The 19,755-nt window shown below is 45.2% G+C and overlaps 2 protein-coding genes across 3 annotated transcripts; one reads left to right on the top strand and one right to left on the bottom strand.

Annotated features, from left to right (window-relative positions):
• The first annotated feature begins 7,738 nt into the window (after positions 1 to 7,738).
• LOC124686852 (sterol 3-beta-glucosyltransferase UGT80B1-like) lies at positions 7,739 to 14,111 on the top strand. Of its 2 annotated transcripts, XM_047220739.1 has the most exons (15): positions 7,739 to 7,822; positions 8,176 to 8,247; positions 8,330 to 8,423; positions 8,520 to 8,680; positions 8,979 to 9,049; positions 9,177 to 9,258; positions 9,826 to 9,927; positions 10,032 to 10,087; positions 11,834 to 11,868; positions 11,967 to 12,180; positions 12,345 to 12,575; positions 12,665 to 12,724; positions 12,824 to 12,863; positions 13,600 to 13,821; positions 13,939 to 14,111. In XM_047220739.1, exons 1-15 carry the CDS (start codon positions 7,739 to 7,741, stop codon positions 13,987 to 13,989), a joined length of 1,575 nt encoding a protein of 524 aa, XP_047076695.1. In that variant the 3' UTR covers positions 13,990 to 14,111. The 2 variants fall into 2 exon arrangements, with proteins under 2 accessions (XP_047076695.1, XP_047076696.1); XM_047220740.1 differs by lacking the exon at positions 13,939 to 14,111 and having other exon boundaries at positions 12,654 to 12,724; positions 13,600 to 13,776.
• A 2,255-nt stretch (positions 14,112 to 16,366) lies between these two features.
• Positions 16,367 to 19,132, bottom strand: LOC124689938 (uncharacterized ATP-dependent helicase YprA-like). The gene is made up of 2 exons (XM_047223388.1): positions 18,527 to 19,132; positions 16,367 to 18,376 (listed from the first exon to the last, which is right to left on the bottom strand). Exons 1-2 carry the CDS (start codon positions 19,130 to 19,132, stop codon positions 16,367 to 16,369), a joined length of 2,616 nt encoding a protein of 871 aa, XP_047079344.1.
• Between the last annotated feature and the right edge of the window lie 623 nt (positions 19,133 to 19,755).

The raw sequence follows: 19,755 nt of genomic DNA, 5'->3' as shown, positions 1-19,755 counted from the left end.
TAGCATTATTTCCTAGCAAGTCATTTTGCACTTTAGTGAGTTGATCAATTTGAGTTTGAACCATATGAAAATGTTTAACAAGCATCTTAACATCATTGGAGGTTCTCTCCACAATATCATGCAATTCACTAATAGCTTGAGAATTTTCCATTAGATGATTCTCTACTCTCATATTAAAATTTTCTTGCTTAACAATATAATTATCAAACTCATCTAAGCATTGCGCAGGAGGTTTTGAATACGGAATATCTTCCCTAGTAAAGCGTTGAAGGGAGTTTACCTCAATCATGGATGAAGGGGAATTATCTCACATATATCTTCTATGGGAGGTAGATTCTTCACATATTCAGATTTAATACCTTTCTCCTTGAGAGACTTCTTGGCTTCCCTCATATCTTCATCATTCAATTTAATTAAACCCCTCTTCTTCACTATTGGCGTTGGAGTTGGTTCGAGCGTAGTCCAATCATCATAATTCCGGCCTATTTTAGCCAATAATTCTTCGAACAGTCGTCCGGAGTTCTTTTCCGAAAACACAACCAAGCACAACTATCCAGGTATGCCCTAGACTCAATGGTTAGTCCACTATAAAATATATCAAGTAAATCATGCTTTTCTAAATCATGGTCGAGCGAGCTCTAATAAGAGAGCAAAATTTCGCCCAAGCCTCGGGCAATTTCTCTTCATCTCCACGATCAAAATTATAAACTCTCCGCAAAGCAGCATGTTGAGCACTAGCGGGAAAGTATTTCCGGAAGAAAACAACAAGCAATTCTTTTGGACTTTTAATAGAACTAGGTGGCAAACTATTATACCAAGTTTTAGCGTCATCCTTTAATGAGAATGGAAAGATTTTAGCAACAAAGTAAGTACGCTTCTTAACATCATCGGAAAACATGCTACTCAAAGTAGATAACTCGGTCATGTGTTCAACAACACTTTCTTTTTCAGTACCACAAAAAGGTGTTTTCTCAACAATAGCTATATGAGATAGATCAAGAGAAAAATCATAATCTTTATCCCTAATGTTTATAGGAGATGTGGCAAATTTAGGATCAGGAGACAGCTTTATATCTAACAGTATGTTCCGCAAGCAACTTTTTAATTTTTCTTGCATCAGTAGTAGCATGGCATTTTTCAATAAAATCATCATCAAGTTCCACATAATCTTCATCAAGATCATCACTAGAGTATTCAAGTTCAGGTGAATTAACAGGTGTAGTAACATCAGGAGTTTCAGCATTTTCTATTTTTCTAGATCTAGCAATTGAAGCATCTATAAAAGTTCCCAATGAACCACTATCATCAAGCACAGCAGAAATATTATCAGTATTATGAGAGTTTTCAGATTCAGCAGAAGTACCAGCGTTTGAAGCATGTGGCGGTGAAACAAGTTTATCAATCACAGATGGTGAATCAAGAGCAGATGGAGGTACTCGGAGTTGTACCTTTTCTTGTAGTGGATGGTAATATGGCGACCTTAGTATCGCGAGTTTTACCCATGATGGAGAATTTGCAGCGAACAATATCAATCCAAGTGAACTTCCAAATAAAGCTATGCTCCCCGGCAACGGCGCCGGAAAATAGTCTTGATGACCCACAAGTATAGGGGATCGCAACGAGTCTTCGAGGGAAGTATTACCCGGTTTATTGATTCGACACAAGGGGAGACAAAGAATACTTGAAAGCCTTAACAGCGGAGTTGTCAATTCAGTTGCACTCGGAAACAGACTTGCTCGCAAGAGTTTATCGAGTAATGCAGTTTTATAGCGAGTAGCGAGTAGTGATATAACAGCAGAGAGTAACAAAGACAGCGAGTAGTGATTATAGTAAACAGCGAGGATTAAAATATCGTAGGCACGGGGACGGATAACGGGCGTTGCATGGATGAGAGAAACTCATGTAACAATCATAGCAGAGCATTTGCAGATAATAAAACGGTATCCAAGTACTAATCAATCAATAGGCATGTGTTCCAATTATAGTCGTACGTGCTCGCAATGAGAAACTTGCACAACATCTTTTGTCCTACCAGCCGGTGGCAGCCGGGCCTCTAGGGAAACTACTCGGATATTAAGGTACTCCTTTTAATAGAGTACCGGAGCAAAGCATTAACACTCCGTGAACACATGTGATCCTCACGTCGCTACCATTCCCTCCGGTTGTCCCGATTTCTGTCACTTCGGGGCCATTGGTTCCGGACAGCGACATGTGTATACAACTTGCGGGTAAGATCATAAACAACGAATATCTTCATGAATCAATAACATGTTCAGATCTGAGACCATGGCACTCGGGCCCTAGTGACAAGCATTAAGCATAACAAGTTGCAACAATATCATAAAAGTACCATCTACGGACACTAGGCACTATGCCCTAACAATCTTATGCTATTACATGACCAATCTCATCCAATCCCTACCATCCCCTTCGGCCTACAGCGGGGGAATTACTCACACATGGATGGGGGAACATGGCTGGTTGATGGAGAGGCGTTGGCGGTGATGGCGGTGATGATCTCCTCCAATTCCCCGTCCCGGCGGAGTGCCAGAACGGAGACTTCTAGCTCCCGCGATGGAGTTTCGCGATGTGGCGGCGTTCTGGAGGGTTTCTGGCGACTTCGACTTTTTTTCGTGCGTTTTTAGGTCGAGGCGAATAAGTAGTCCGAAGGAGGGCGTCGGAGGCCAGCCGAGGGGGCCACACCACATGGCCGCGCGGGCCCCCCCCCGGGCCGCGCCGCCCTATGGTGTGGGGCCCTCGGGCCTCCACTTGATTTGTCCTTCTGGCTCCCCCAGTATTCTGGGAAAATAGGGCCTTTCGTCAAAATCCCGAGGTTTTTCCCGAAAGTTGGATTTCTGCACAAAAACGAGACACCAGAACAGTTCTGCTGAAAACAGCGTTAGTCCGTGTTAGTTGCATCCAAAATACACAAATTAGAGGCAAAACAATAGCAAAAGTGTTCGGGAAAGTAGATACGTTTTGGACGTATCACCCACCTGAAGAAACGGTGGAGCATCTGTTTTTTCATTGCCCATTTAGTCAAGAATGTTGGTCCAGGCTGCATATAAATTGGCCACTGGAACATAACAGATTACAAATTATTGAGCATGGAAAGACACAGCGGAAGAATCCTTTATTCATGGAAGTTTTTCTCATTGGCGCTTGGAATATTTGGAAGGAAAGAAACAATTTGCACTTCAGAAATATTGCTCCTACTACTGCAGCTTGGAAGAGAAGATTCATAGAAGATTTAGGGTTACTCAAACATAGAACCAAAGAAGGGATTCACCCTTACATTGATCACCTTATCTCTAGCTTGTAATTCAAAAATAATACCCTTGTAGTGAACACAGTCTCCGGTATATACCCACCATGTAAAATCTGGGATCCTTATTTGGATCCTACTTATTAATATAAAATAGTAGGAACCTTTCCTACTGTTAAAATTTTTTAAAAAAAAACCTCCTCAAGGCCCAATTTCTTCAAGACTTCTTTCGCTCTTTTACTAGTATATAACAAGTGTTTAATATATATCCTCCAGCCCATGCTGGCAAACTAGGCATTCATGATGCACATGAGTGTGTCTATCCACTAGAATTGATTTCCCTGGAGAACCCCTCTGTGTAGTGCCCTCCAAAAGAATATCTTAACTTTACTAGCCACTTGTATTTTCCACAAAATTTCCCATACAGTAACATTAGCATTAGCAGAGCCTTTCCCATCACTTCTTCTCATCTTAGCACCAACTTGGTGTTCCCATTCTAGATGGTATGCATATGCCACTGAGAAAGTACATGTTATTGTGTAGTGCCAAGCGATGAAATCCTATGTTAATTGCTCATTTGATGGCACCAGATTCATTAGGATAACAATTCATTGGGCTCCAAGCGCAAAGTGATGTAGCAAGGGCTTCTTCGTCACAGGGGTGGCTCGAGGGTTTATATCGAACTGTCGGAAAACTCTAGTAATTATTATACTTTTCTTTCCTCTTCCAACAACCTACAAAACAATTAGTGTTGCCTTGTGTCCCCAACTCCACCAAGTGGTTATGAAGCACAAGGTTTTTGTATTGGAATTCAAAACAAATATGTAAATTAACAAAGTAAATTAAATATGGAGCAAAGTAAATAAAGTAAATGCAATATGAAAAGCAAATTAAATGTTATGCAAGAATAAAGTGGTAGGGTAATGGTAGTGATCTAGTTTGTATGAAAGACTTAAATGCAAGATTTTTTTGTATTTTCAGATTAATTAAGTGCTGAAATTGTAAAGCTATGTAAATGAAAGTTAAATGTGTTTTCTATAATAAAAAATGGACCGAGATTCACGTGTCTACTCTCTTATAAACATATGGGATCAAATAGGATGAAGAAAGGCATAGTATTGATGTAACTTCAATTTGTGTTTGAGAAGTATTCATACGGGCATCACGTCATATGGTTGAGATGATACTACACATATCACTAATTAATACTCCTCTAGTAATATAAAAATCGACAAACTAGATTTAAGAAAAAAAGAGTATTACATTTTCTTCAATAACATGATGTTGAATATCAAATATATATGGTAACTCAAAATTGATGAGATCATTATTGTTGGTCAGTTGGTGATTGTAACCCATGCATTCATTTATTCCTAGTGGGGTAACAATAGAAAGGTAAAAACCATAGTATGGTATAAACTTTCTCGTCACTCTCCAGTTCCATATTAACATGTTATTCCAACTAATGCACAAATTCCACTTCACATGTCCTATCATTTTAGTTGGATCAAAAATTATACTCAAGAACAAGGTACAAAATATACATCTAGTCATACATCAAGTACAGACTAAAAATTGCAATCTCAAATACCGATCTCATAAAAACAAAAGATCCACCACAAAGAGGTTACATATAGGGGTCACGATCATGAGGGCGGCTCATGTGATTCTAGAATCATTGAAGAACAAGAGAGATATCAAGCTACTTCCACAAACTCGTAGTCGGGGGGGGGTGAACTACTCCCTTTTCATCATGGAGACCAAGGAGATGTTGGAGATGCGAGTTGGCAGTGTTCCGATGACACCCCCCGATCTTATTAGCTATCGCTACCACCATTTCGGTGTTTCTATTTCGTGGTTCGCCCTACTTTGAGATCGTGATCAGGACCCCTTTTATAGATTTTTTTAGGTCAACATGAATGAATCGACATAAAACGGACGACATCGGAGCCACGAGGGCGAAACATATGGTGGTAACGCGCTAGGGGTATCATGTCGCATCACCACACCTCTTTCGGCCCTCTGGCTAGCCTAGATAAGGTCCAAGTGCTACATGCCACTCAAAGGAATTTTCAAAATAGCTCTAGGGGTGTTGTTCCTTAGGAAACGTGCACAAAGACTTCCTAACTGTCAACAACAACCTCAGGCTGGCTTCGGTAAGGGAACGGCGACAACATCGTGTCAGCTGCTCGCTCTAGCGGTAGTAGTGGTTTCTAGGTGGTCCAATAATCTTGATATAATTTTTTTTATGTTTAGTGCTTTGTAATTCTTGTGAATTTATGGATAGATCGCACCTTTCCCGCAGAGAAAACATGTAAATAGTACTATTCCCATAAAAAGTTTCGGGAAGTAGTGTTTTTTTTAGACGGACAAGGAGCGCTCCCCAGCTCCCCTTTCATTGAAAATGAAACACAACAACATTTTGGGAACGAGATAAAGAATAGATCCAGCCCACCAACTACTTAGGGGTCTTAGCCACGAACTCTAAAACGGGGCAGCAACTTAGCACCTTACAGTCAAACAGAAACAACACAGAAACTATCTAGCGAAACTATTCTCCGAAGCTACCTAGATCACCGCACCTAAACGCAACACTTCTCGCTTTAGGAAGCCCATCCTCGTCAGGTCACCACATGAATGTTATCCGATTCCTCCGGGTGCTTCTGCAGGTAGGCTTCCGAGGCGCGCCCATTGTGTATAGACGTTGCAGAAGATTTCCAGGTTGATATCCAGTCGAAAGAAGTGCAGTTCAGTCCGACATCAGCGACGACAACCTCCGCAGATTTCTCACCAGGGCAGATTTGAATCTTTCCACTAGATCCCACGTCATGTTTTTGAATGGGATCTGCCAAGTCCTTAGATACGACATAATTAGCCCCCATACCTGTTTTAGACAGCCAAGTTTTTCTGTTAAACGCCAAATGATTTCTATTGTTCCATATGACCCAAGTAACAGCAGCTGAAACTACATTAAATTGCCCAAACCTCTTATTGCAGAGCCATTTAGAGGCAAGAGAAAGGTAATCATTAATTTCTACTCCAGAAATCTCTTGCACATTAGCCCAAAGCATTTTAGAGACTAAGCAATCAAAGAATAGGTGTTTAACAGACTCTAACTCACTGCAAAGCTCACAAACAAGAGGTTTATGTATACCTCTATGTCTAAGGTTGTCTCTAGTCATAATTCTATTCTGTGACAAAAGCCAGAAGAAAATTTGAACTCTCGGTGAGATTTTTAGGTCCCAATCTGTTGGTAAAAACACAGGTTGTATACCTCTAAAGTTGATAACATCATATAAAGATTTGGAAGAGTACACACCCTTTGATTCATATTTCCAAATAGGTTGATCTTCCTCATCAGAAAAAGTAATAGTTTTGGCAATATCTACTAACTCAAACCACATTTCGATCATATGTGGTGTAAAAGTTTTCCTAAAATCGCACCTCAACTGTTGTCCATCCCAAAGGTCAACAATAATTTTCATTTGTTGATTAACTACAAAATATATATCCTAGTACTGGGTAGATAGAGGTGCATTTTCAAACCATGTATCCTCTAGAATCTAACAAATATACCATTACCTATCTTCCATTTATACCCAAATTTAACAGCTCTAGATGCCCACATCAAACCCTTCCAAAAGACAGAAGGGTTCAAGTCCTCGCAGCAATATATATTAGGGTTTCTAGTATTGTATTTAGCATCAACTATTTTCTTCCACAAGCTACCCTCACCCTGAATATATCTCTTAATCCACGACCCAACTAGACATATATTTAAATCTTGAAGATTTGGTATACCAAGACCTCCATATTCTTTCTTCGAGAGTGGATTTGGTGATCAGGGGGATACGTGAGTACCAGGTTATCACCGTTGGATTTGGTCCACCATCGTTGGATTCTGCTACTCACTAACGGCCACTACCTTGACGGCCTCCACCTCGCGCATCTAAGGTCGCGCCAGTATCTCCCCGGCCAAGAGCGTCGTCGTGCACCTTCCCCGCGCCCCTCCGCCCTTCCGCTCGACGCGCTAGACCGCGTCGATGCGTGTACAGTGCTAACGTCGTTAGACACGTGTCGAGCAGAGAAGGGGTGCTCACGTATCCTCCTGATCATCCGTTCTTTCTTCATACATATAGAAGCCAAATTGGCCAAGTGTATTTTCCTATTACCATCTACATCATTCCACATACAATTAGCTATTTAAGTATTAATAAGATCTAGAGCCCACTCAGGAAATCTGAAAAAGGACAGCATATAAATAGGAATTACTAGATAGAACAGTTTGGATGAGAATTTTTTTGCCAGCAGCATATTTGAGTAGTGTTTTTTTAGAGACGTTGACAAATTACGTGTTTGGGCTTGAGAGGCCCAAATAAACAGGCCCGTCACATCTTTCGGCCTACTGCCCGACGAGTCTTGACAGCCCGACGGGGACGCACGCAGAAAGCCCTCGAAACTTCGGCGAGGACGATGGACGGCTGCGGCGAGGATGGCCGCCGGCCTTACGCCGTCTTCATGGCCTTCGGCACCTACGGCGACGTCTTCCCCATAGCAGTACGTCCCTCCTCTCTCTGTGTGTGCTGCTGCGCGTGTGCTACTCAGGCGTATAACATAACCCTCTTGCCGCTGGCATAGGTGAAAGAGGGGAACGATGAAATTCCACCTGATTTCTAGAGCATCTAGCACATGAATGTTGCTGTCAGTCGCTCCACCTATCACTGAGCAGTTGAGGGCTCCAAACTAAGCCACCAAATTGATATTAATCTTTGTATTTGGATGGAAAACCGCTATCGCTTTGGAAATGCTAGATGTGGAGTAATATAAACTTATAAAGATAACCTCTAGATGGCAATTTTTTACCCATCTTGGATCACTATGAATTTGACGAGTCCATTTCTTGTTCCTAGGCGCTTGCTGCGGCGTTCGCTAATGACCAACAACAGTATACTGTGGTGTTCATCACTCATTCAGCACACCAGGTCTGAATCTTTGTGAAATTAGAACAGTTGAACCATGCTAAATCTTGCCCACGGGTGGCCTCATATAGTTTATTTGACACAGAGTTTGTTAGCACATCTAGCAGCCAGTAACGTTAGGTGCATGCATGTGTCGAGCCCACCTGTGCTTGCCGCCGAACAACTTGAGAATATCTCATGTAAGTGCTATCAGTTTTATTAATCATGTATTAAATACAGTTTTGGAATCATATTTGTTTTTGTAGTGTGATTTTTGATTCAGCTTTCTTTCTTAGATAATTCTGTTGGATCAAACGCTGAGCATGAGCCATTTTCACGGCGGAAAGAGACCATTCAGATGAAGCACAGGGAAGAGTGCTTAGCTTCTGTGGAAAAAGTGTTTGGAAATGATCCGAGCATTCATAGTGACTTTATCATGATCAATTTCTTCGCCCTGGTGAGTACCTCACTAACAACATAAGCATCATACTTTGTAACTTTATATACTCCGTAGCAGATTTCATGTTCCAAATTACGGTTATAACTTGTGCAGCTTAATGCTCTGGTCTGCACTGGAATAGTATGGAAACCCTGCTGCATAGTTCATATTGGGCCTATAGGAAATTATAGTTCCAGCAGGGCAGCAGTCAGTATAACAGATCCAGGACAATATCAGTTAGTCACTTCTGTGTAGGAATTAATCCAGCCATAAAATGCATCGTGCGGTCATAATTTGAATTTATCTCATGATTTAGGAAGGTTGGCATCTTGCAGAATTGTTTCAAGTTAAGTGCATCATTGCTGCTCCCTATTTTGTTCCTTATAGGTAATTTGGCCTTCAATTCCACATACAAGATGTTATCTTATAATGATTTCATGAGGGGATTGCACACTCATTTTGGCATCTTCTTCCGAACTCTGGTTTATTTACCTTTTTGCATTTGTTTGTGCAGTGCTCCTACATCATTTGAAAGCCAATTTAAACAAAGTTTTCCTCTTCTGTACAATTACTTTCAAGAAGCTCCCAGCAACACGGTACAAATTCGTTCTTGTAGTTATGATGCTATATTAGCATGTTGTTCTTCTTTAATTATTATTTCTTTGGCTTGGATTTGGTCAGTATCCCGGTTCACAAATAATTTTAATTTTGCAACTCTATGAGCCCGTTTGGTTGGTGCTCTGGCTGTCCTGCCTGGCCAGGAGCTTCCCTGGAATTTAACCTCTAATTGGGAAAATTATCTTCTCCACCAAGGAAGATAATTCGATGAATACTTTATCATTGGCCAAAGCCTGTAATTCAGCGCCTTATGTTTGCACTACCTGTTGTTTTGGAAGAATAAATAGTAGAGCAAACACCTGTCAGTAGTTCCTGTAGTTAATCAGTATGTTGATTAGGTTCTTACTATTATACTAGCCATGAGGTGTCCAATCATTATGGACCCATGGCATTTATGCTTTATCATATTGCTTCTCCAGCAGACATTGTGGATTCTCTATTGCTTTGATATGCATGAGTGATTCTGTCTTCGCTTTGCTGACTCCTTGATGTATCACCTGCTTCGTGTTGGTAATCGTTATTTTGATGATGTAAAACAATGGCAGGTCTGCTGGACTGACATTTCCCATTGGATGTGGGCTCTCTTCATGGAAACTTGGGGACTGTGGAGAAATGATTGTCTAAATCTTAGTCCTATCCCTTATACAGTGAGTGAATTTATTCAGTGATGTTGCTTTGTCTATCTGTATCTATGCAAACCTGTTCAGCTAATGCAGGACATTGCTCAGGTCAGCTTTCCTTGTAACTGCAGGATCCAGTAACAGATCTTCCGTTGTGGCATGTGCGTGCAGAGTCGCCATTGTTGCTGTAAGATCTGTAATCTATTACCCTTTGATTAATATTATACCCTTCAACTGATAAGGAGATGGCACCTTCATATGACACCTTCAACTGATGGTGGGGTTGAAACCTCAACTCTGCCTTAATTAAAATTGATGATTAGTTCCTCCTAGCCTGCTAGGCATTAGTCATTACTAGTAAGTAGCACGTGCTTCACACGTTGCGGTATATAAGTAGTAGAGTACAATTTTAAAAAAGTAGCGAGTAAGGATATATGGTGCTCTAAAAATAACAAACTGTGAACCTTAGATTTGAAATATAAGTGTAATCTTTTACAAAGTGACACTATTATTTTTATGGAAAGCTCAAGGTATGTTTATGATTAGATCTTGAAAAAAATATTCTGTTTTGTGTGTACTAATTGTTTTTATTTCTTACTTCAAGCGAGCTCTTGATAAGAGATAACTGTCAGCCAAATAATTCAGATAAGTAGAAAGATTAAGGCTAATTTGGCGCACATGTCCGGGTGGAAGCCTGTGCACAACTCCCCATGGAAGTTGCGAGGATAAAACATAGTTATTGGCCCGGTAACTTATCCTTTTCTTTTGGAAGCCTGCGCGCAACTCCCCACAGAAGTTTTCGTCCAACCGTCGTTTCCGAAATCGTGGGATGAGATCGTGTCGCGCAATGAGGCTAAAATCTTACAGGCGCGCGATATAAAATCCGAAGATTAAGACTTACCTAACATTTTGAATGTAACCATATCAATGAAGCTAATTAGTTTATTAAGTTGTTTTTTTATTGTATATTTCTTATTGGTTGACCACCTATTAGTCTGTAAGTTCTGGTCACAAAAATATCGATTTTATTGTCTCAAGAAACCTTAATCACAGAGCGTTCCAATTCTAACCCCCGGCGCGACGCAATCTGGACAGCCTATTTAAATCTTTATGGCCAGGCTTTTTCTGAAAAAAAGAAAAAAAAAATTGTCGGGGCCCAAACAGAATACACCCTAGCAACTTTGATTTTGCGTCTCTCTCAAGAACACTAATGCGGTCACGTTCAGCGAGCATAATTTCCAGTAACTTTTTATGTCTGAGAGATGTGAACTGTCCGCAAGTGACCCTGAGCGAATAGACCACCTCGCCGGGTATCTCATGGTCACGTGCTGATCGTTCAGCAACAAGATGCGTTGCTGTCCACGAACGGTGCAGGTTCCATGTGCACGTCGAATCATAGTTCCGGTCAAGGAAAAAAAAAGAACTCACACGGCACCCAGGTTGCAAGTGTGCAGCGATCGTAGTTCTCTAGAGAACTCGGCCAGCTTCCAGGAGGTTCGCATGACAGACTGATTGTGCGCGCGCAGGAAGAGACGAATCCAACACAGGGCAGCCGTTGGATCATTTCTGGCAACACCTGATGAACAACAGATAGTAGTTTTGCATAACAAATCAATGGCTACAATAACTTCAGAGGTGTTATGGTGGAAACTGGGAAGAGGTGGTGAATTCAAATTCAAAACTGCTACATTATAGTAGTAGAGATCATGTGTTCTGGAACTTTGGCTTTCAATAAGGTGGAATGATGGTCTTATTAAAACGAAAAACATTATATATTCAACGGGTTACTTGTAAACTTCGGGGAGAAGTGATGGTAATCATTAGTTGAACTAGTTTAAATTAGTGATCTGAAAATGGAAGTATCAAAAATTATTTTAATTGTACTTATACTTGAATAAATGAATTTCTGACAATTTGGTTGCTTCTTGAGCAGGTATGGTTTCAGCAAGGAAATTGTGGAGCGCCCAGGTAAATTCTGTTGAGACCTGGATCCGTCTAAAATCCTTTCAGATATTTATGCTCTATAATTCGTAGGATGCACATTCTTATACTAGTTACAATGGCAGGATATTGGCCCTCCAGTGCTCATGTTTGTGGATTTTGGTTTCTTCCTATGGCTTGGCAGTTTTCTTGTGATAAATGCAGTGATTTGTTGTGTGGAAATGTCACTTCTCCGTGTGAGGATATTCTGTGTGCGAATCATGCTGGCCTAGAACACTTCCTCACGGGAAATTCTTATTCGTCTTTACCTATATTCATAGGATTAAGTTCCATTGGTAGGTGAGTTTCTTATCCTAAAGACTCTTTTGTATTGTGTGCAAGGCCATTTCTCCTTGATATGCTTATATTTTCATATAATAATGTTGTTGTACTTAATTTAAATGATTTCTCTCATGTGTAAATGATTTCTCAGCGTACTCATTAATGATATAAATCTGCTGCAGCATGGGTTTTCTTAGAAATCCTAAAGCATTTCTAATGGTGATTAAAGCTGTCATAGAGGCAACAGGTTACAGATTTATCCTTTTCACAGCTGGTTACCAGCCATTGGATTCAGCAATCAGATCTGCTGATTCTTTAGTAGCAGAATCAAGTGAGTTAGACGCACATCACTCACCTGCCCTTAGTGGTGACAGCACTCTCCTTTTCAACAGTCGACTGTTCTGCTTCTCTGGGTGAGTACTCCGTGATGGTGCCCGTTCATCCTGCTCAGGAATAGTTAGATATTTTACTCAATTGTATGAGCATATCAGGACTTTTTCAGATCAATACCATACAGCTGGCTTTTCCCCAAATGTGCAGCTGCTATTCACCATGCTGGCAGGTAGTAAGTTCTTAATTTTTAGTGACCAAGTTGTGAATGGTAAAGTTCCATTTTACTGCTGCTTCCTCAATAGAACTTAACTTGTTTTCTGCCTCACAGCGGATCTACAGCTGCTGCACTATTTGCTGGAATTCCCCAGGTAATTACAAGAGCTGCTATAATTAGATAAGAAAGTATTTGTGTTGTTCTGTTGATCTGGCAATGTCATGTTGTGAATGTTAATATGCTGTAAGTATCTTCCATATCAGTATTGATTCTGTTCATACGCTAGCTGGATTCGCGCATACTCAATAGAGATGATGCCATTGTTACAGTTGAGAGTCACAACTTACACTATTTATTTAGAACAACCATTTGTTAACCAGAAGGCCGGAGCTATTCTTCTTATAAAAAAAAGGAACAACAATTTGATTGACCTTTCTTAGCTCATCGTAATAGCACTTGGTTTGTGTGACAGTTTGCCAAGATACCAATACAATTTCACCCTCGAGCCAAAAGGATAATTCACCCGGAGCACATATGAAGCTAAGGAATTTCAATACCTTCTTTTTGAGCAAATGAATTTGTGTACTTGTAAACTCTAAAAAAACTGATATTATTAGTTTTTGCATCTATTCCTTTTGTAACCCTGAATTGAAGTAACATCCATCCTGTGTCAGCAAGAAGCATCATGTATATGATAATTTGCATATAACACCCATCTCTTGTTTCCAGCAAGAAATAACATGCATGCAATATTTCCATAAGGCTAAAGGTTTATGTTTGTTCAAACAGTGTGTTTGTCTTTTAGAATTCTTATTTTTTGATTGTTGTAAAATTATGCTAGCAGTTGCTTTTGGATGTTATAGATTTTACTAAACAGGGTTATCTTGCAGGTACCATGTCCTTTCCTACTGGACCAGTTTTACTGGGCAGAGAGGCTGCACTGGTTAGGGGTGGCACCGGAGCCCCTAAAGAGGCAACATCTAATCCCAGATACAGATGACGCTGCGAGCATTAACAAGGCTGCAGACATGCTTCTTGGAGCTATCAGATCAGCATTATCACCTGAGATTAAGGCTCAGGCAACCAGAATTGCTAACCGACTTGCTTCTGAGGTGTGTTTGCTCAGTGGCACTCTACAGTTGTTGTTTCCGCAGTACTGACCATTTATTTTTCATTTAGAAAGCCTCAAAGTTTTAACAGTTTTTTCTCATTGATTGATATCGTCCCAGGATGGGATTGGTGAAGCCCTCAGGATCCTGAAGGAGAAAGTTCTGCCTTAGCATAAGGTTGAGCCGCAGAGACCGTAAGATATACTGAGAGTTATAAAAATGTAAGATTATTATACTACTTAGCTTAGAATTTTCGTTTGTGCCCGCATTGGTTTATCATTTATGACTTGTATTAGCTGCTACCGTCAATTATTACCTCGGAGCACCGCAATACAACCTCGAGTTATAGAACCTGTTGATTGGTGATGGAATAAAAATTATGTGGGCTGCTATCATGATTGGGCAGGAGCTCCGCCTATTTATTAAGAATAAACATGCATGTCCCCTGGATTGTTCTACAGTAAAAAATGAACTTTTGAGTGTCTTAATAAAAAATGACTTTCTAAATAGAAATAGAAACACTAATAATGTGAGTTAATTCAACAAAGAGGAGCTCTGCCTATCTATTAAAGGCATGTCACCTGGATTGTTCTAATTTTTTTGTAACTTCTGACTGTCTTAATAAAAATGGCTTTCTGAAAAGAAATAAAACACAAAAAGAATGTCAGCTACTTGAACAAAGCACACTTCCACCTGCATATAAAAAGATTCCAGCTTTTCATTTCACATTACATGCTACGGCCAAAAAAGAAGTTGCCAACCTTGGCAGTCCACTGAATCTGCAAGGCCTGGAGCTGAGATGGTTCAGTTAGTATAGTTGTGACTTGCAGAGCTAGCAAACCACTCTGCAAACCGCACCAACTCCATGCTAATGCAGCCGTTGGATATAATCACGTAAACGACTCCATCAATAAAACTCGGGAAAACAACCTGCTTCAGCTCACCTATATATACGAGAACCGAACATGCAGGCTCCAAGAAGTCACCAGCTCAGGCAGACAGTTCTTGACCCTCACCACCCCAGGCAAGAAACACTACCGAGCGGAGCACGCAATGCCGCGCCACCTCGGCCTGCACCGCGCGATCGCTGCCGCCATGCCCGCGGCCTCACGCCACCTCGCCTCCCTGCATGACCACGGCGGCGCGATCGCGGCCACGGTGCCAGCGGTGGCCGCGTTCCTGGCCGTGTGCGCGCTGGCGCTAGCGATGTGCGCGTCACACTCCGGCGCAGGGGAGGCGGCGAAGGAGCGGCTGCGGCGCGCTCTGGCGAGCGTGAGCCGCCGTAGGACGGACCCGGTAATCGTCAGCATCCACCAGGTGCAGCCCGGCGTCGGCTTCGGCGGCGACGCGTCGCCGCCTCCGTGCGTGTGGCAGAAAGGGATCCTCATGGGGGGCAAGTGCCAGCTCCCGGACTTCTCCGGTGTCATCAACTACGACCCCGCCGGGAACATGGTCGCGCCAGGTCGTCCTCGAGCCCAGCCGTTGCCGGCGCTTGGCTGGTGAACTCGTCTCATCTCGATGTGTGTTGTTGTTCACTTGTTGTATGTGTGACGTGCCTGTGCGACCCAGGCTCGGAGAAGTAAATCTGTCGATGCAGAATGGCATCCCAGGTAGCCTGGATTGGATTTCCTATATTTTGTCAAGAGGGCAAATTCCCAGTTTCACCGAGACTTAGTAGAAATGGTGTGTTCCTCTTTTTCCTTGAGATGAGAAGAGGAGAAGAGGAAAAAACTACTCCAAATCGTGTTAAAACTTGTACGAGCATTTTGGATTTTAGAAACTTGAACTCCTCTAACATTTCTTCGCACCTGAAGTTCTAAATAATAAAAATGAAGCAGCTTGTTTTGAACTTCTCTGATAAATGCTTCCAACCACAAGAGACATAGGTGGGACTCTTCTAAGATTTGTCCGAATTCGTTAAAAGTTTGGCTTTTGAGTTTTTTAGCTCCTCTAGAAATATGAAAATTGAAGGAAACATGTCGGATTGGCACAGTCATTTGAATTGCAGGAATGCATTCGTCGCGGTTTCAGTCTTGTTCTAGCCCCACAGCTGCATCTTCTTCGCTTTTCTCTCTATTAAAGACATTTTTTTTTGACGGAAACAGGAGGAGCTCTGTTAAAGACATACACAGTGTAGATTTTCGGAGCCAACCTCGACTGATCTGTTCTTGGGATAACCTCGATCTCTTATCTAACAGATTTTTTTTCTGCACTGAATTTCAATGAAATAATGTTATTTCCCCACAAAACATTCTGCAGCTGTTACTCTAGGACATACAAACACACCGACCGTATAATGAACTGGCTAAAGCAGAACATCAGCTGTACCAGTAGTTTATTTTTGCAACCCCACGACATTCAGGAGCCACTGAATTGGGATGACTTAAACCTCTCATCCAACTGATCTATTGTTTCTTCAACTGTTAACAGAACCTATAATAAAAACTAGAGTTGCGGAGTAATAGGAACTGCCTGAAGCAGAATATCAGCAATCGATGCCTAAATTAGACAATTGCAGGTTTGAATTTTATGATAGCCATCTTAGGCTTCACGCATAATATCCCTGAATTAGACCCTTGAGCACCAGCACAGCAGCCTCCTTGTCCAAATTCTTGTTGTTATCGTGGCAAGCGAAGGACTGCACGCAGTTGGGGCACCCGTCCAAGCTGCCGCAGCCGCAGGCCGAGACGAGCTCGAGGGCGGCGGCAAGGAGGTCCGGGAAGAGTAGCCTCGCCTGCGCCGCCAGCCCGATGCCGCCAGGGTGCTTGTCGTAGAGCAGGACCCTGTCGGGAACCAGGTGCTCGTCGTCGCCATCGGGATGTTTCTCGTGAGGATCCGCGCACTCCGCCCCGAGATCGCAGGAGCTGCACATCATGTGCAGCGGCAGTATGCTGAGGATGGCGTGCGAGGCCGCGTGCACCCCGCCCCAGAACCACAGGTTGCTCTGCTCCACGGTCGCCCTCACCGTCGCGGGAACCGTCGCCCAGACGGCCTGCGTGTCGAAGGAGTAGGAGGGCAGGTGGAGAGGGATGACGTCGGAGACTTGGTTCGTGGGCTTGTATATCCGACGATAGCCGGACCACCTGGTCGTCACCGTGCACTCGTCTGCATGAACAGCAGCGGCAGCGTCTCCGAGGGCGACGGCGATGTCGGTGAAGTCTTCGGTCTTGGTGTGGTAGCTCAGCTCCGCCATCCGGCAGTAGGCCATCTTGGACGAGAGATCCAGCCGCTCGACCAAGTAGCTCACGCCCTGGTGCATGTACACCGCGCCCTCGTGCACCTGGAAGAAGGCCTTGCTCTCCTCTATCTCCTCCATCACTCTCCCGCTCGTCGCGTCCTTCACCGTGAACTTGTCGTGCTCGATCGCGCGGATGCTGACGGACTGTGACGGCCGCCTGCCGGGACCGTTGTACTTCCATATGTTGTTGTCGGCCGCATTGCTCTTGGGAGTGAGAACTCCCTTGTCTTTCAAGATCGACATGGCATCGTTCATGGCTTCGCCGCCGAAGTAGAGCTGGTCGCGTTCCGGGCAAAGTGGGTTCTCAGCGGCGGCGCAGGCGAGGTGCTGTCGGAGAACTTTACGGTTCTGCGCATCGACATGGCAGCGCTCGATGGGCTTGCCAAAGAGCTTGGCAGGGTAGTTCATGAAGTACTGGTCCAGGGCGCCGTCGAAGGCGACGTAGACAGCGATGGAGTCCTTCGACCGCCTGCCGGACCTCCCGGCCTGCTGCCATAGGCTGGCGATGCTGCCAGGGAATCCAAGGTGGAGTGTGGCGTCGACGTGGCCGACGTCGATGCCCAGCTCCAGCGCGTTCGTCGCCGCCACGCCGCGGAGCCTCCCACCAAAGAGGTCCGCCTCGATCTGCCGCCGCTCGCTCGCCACGTACCCGCCACGATACACGCAGATGGAGCCTACCATCTCCGGCGCCGTCGTAGTCTCCTCGAGCACCTCGCGCGCGTGGGCCAGCACCTGCTCGCACAGCTTCCTCGTCTTGCAGAAGGCGATGCAGCGCAGCCCATGCTGCACCATCTCGGCTAGCAGCCGTGCCACGTCGGCCATCGGCGAGCTCGTTGTCTTCTTCCCAGACGAGTTCCAAAGGACGAAGTGCTTGGCCCCGCACGGGCTGGCGTCCTCGTCCACCAGCTCCACCTCGCCGATCCCCGCGAGCTCCACGACGTGTTCGCGCGGGTTCGCCAATGTGGCGGTACAGAACACGAAAGCGGGGAGGCGGCCGTAGACGTCGGCGCACAGGCGTCGGAGGCGGCGAAGCACGAGCGCGGCGTGGCAGCCGAAGGCGCCGCGGTAGGTGTGCGCCTCGTCGACGACGACGTGGGCGAGGCCGGAGAGGATCCGCCGGAACTGGGCGTGGCAGGGGAGGATGGAGGCGTGCAGCATGTCTGGGTTGGTGATGAGCATCCTGGCCCGCTCCCTGATCCTGGCGCGGTCCTGCATCGGCGTGTCGCCGTCGTAGATGTCTACGGCAAAGTCGTCTGCTCCGGCGAGGAGGAGCGCGGCCTTCATCTGCAGCAGCGCCTTGAGCTGGTCCTGCGCGAGTGCCTTGGTCGGGAACACGTAAAGCGCGCACGCCGCCGGCGAGGATACGACGGACTCGAGCACGGGTACGTTGTAGCAGATGGACTTGCCGCTGGACGTGGACGTCGAGACGACAACGTGCCGTCCGGCGATGGCGGCGCGCACAGCCTGCGCCTGGTGGGCGTACAGCCTCGTCACACCGATGCTCCGGAGGGTGGTCTTCATGGCATTGGAGAGGTGGAGGTCGTCGTCGGAGAAGGAGGCCTCCCTGCCGGGGATCACCTCGACGTGCGCGATCTGTCCGTGCTTGCCGAGCCCTTGCCGTAGGTGCTCCACCATCTGCGCTGGGTCCAGCGGCTCCGTGCCATTGCAATGGCTGGAGGAGGAAGCCAGCGGCTTCCTGGGCGCGTACAGATCGTCGTCGCCGCCGCCGCCATACCAAGAACTCGAAAGCTTCCTCCGTTTGCCGGTGGACCACGGCAAGGTAGTAGCGCGGCGGAACGGAGCGGGAGCGGCGGGCTTGGCCTTGGTGGTGAAGGGGATGAGGGAGACGAAGTCACCGGGGTAGATGGGAAGGTTTCCGACCTTCGCGTGGGCGAGGAGCTTGGCGCCCTTGAGGAAGAGATGGAACGTGGGGGCGCCCGCGGGAGGGAAAGAGGAGGCGCGGAGCGTGGCCTTGAGGTCGTCGACGGAGCAGGCTGCGGCGATGCGGACGGTAGTAGTGCGGCCGTCCAGCGCGCGCACGGGAATCACCTTCGCCTCGTGCTGCCGCAGCGCCATCGCGTGCCACCGCCGACGATGTGATCGCGCCGCCGCGCGGGGTACTACTAGTGTGCAGAGTACGCTTCCGAGTCTTTTTTTTAGATTAAGTATGCTTCCGAGTCGATCGGGGATTCGGCGCGAGATCTGGCGGGCCCGGCTGGAGGAACCTATCCGGCCCGGCTCTGCAGGCCGCGAAGACGCTGATCTGACGGCCAGTTCAAACAATGCCTCAAGCTTTCTCGGGCGCGATTCTGGTTTTGGGCATGCACGTTCGAAAAAAAATCGGTGGTGCATTCCAACGCGACGATAGAAACGGATGCTTAGCAACCGTTTGCGTTCACGTGGACCGGAAATACGTCTGCACCCTACTCCACCGTACGACGCATAGTGTCCGGATTATCCACGGAGACGTCCAAACGCGACGCAAAAATGCGGCACGTTTAAAACACAACAACTGCCGGGAGGGCAACCGCCGGAGTGACAACCGTGCCGATCGATGCGCGAAACGCCGGAATGGAGCGCCGAACCGCCGCGGAAGAGCAACCATAGCCCTCTTTGTTATACGCGCCTCCATGAATCCCCGCTCAATAAGACCTCTGCGTCTATCTAATTCATCTCCAACCGGCCTGCCATTCATCTTA

The sequence above is a fragment of the Lolium rigidum genome, chromosome 2 (assembly GCF_022539505.1).
Source record: "Lolium rigidum isolate FL_2022 chromosome 2, APGP_CSIRO_Lrig_0.1, whole genome shotgun sequence".
Taxonomy (NCBI): Eukaryota; Viridiplantae; Streptophyta; class Magnoliopsida; order Poales; family Poaceae; genus Lolium; species Lolium rigidum.
The sequence above is the reverse complement of the archived record's forward strand: the minus strand, read 5'-3'. Positions and strand labels throughout refer to the sequence as shown.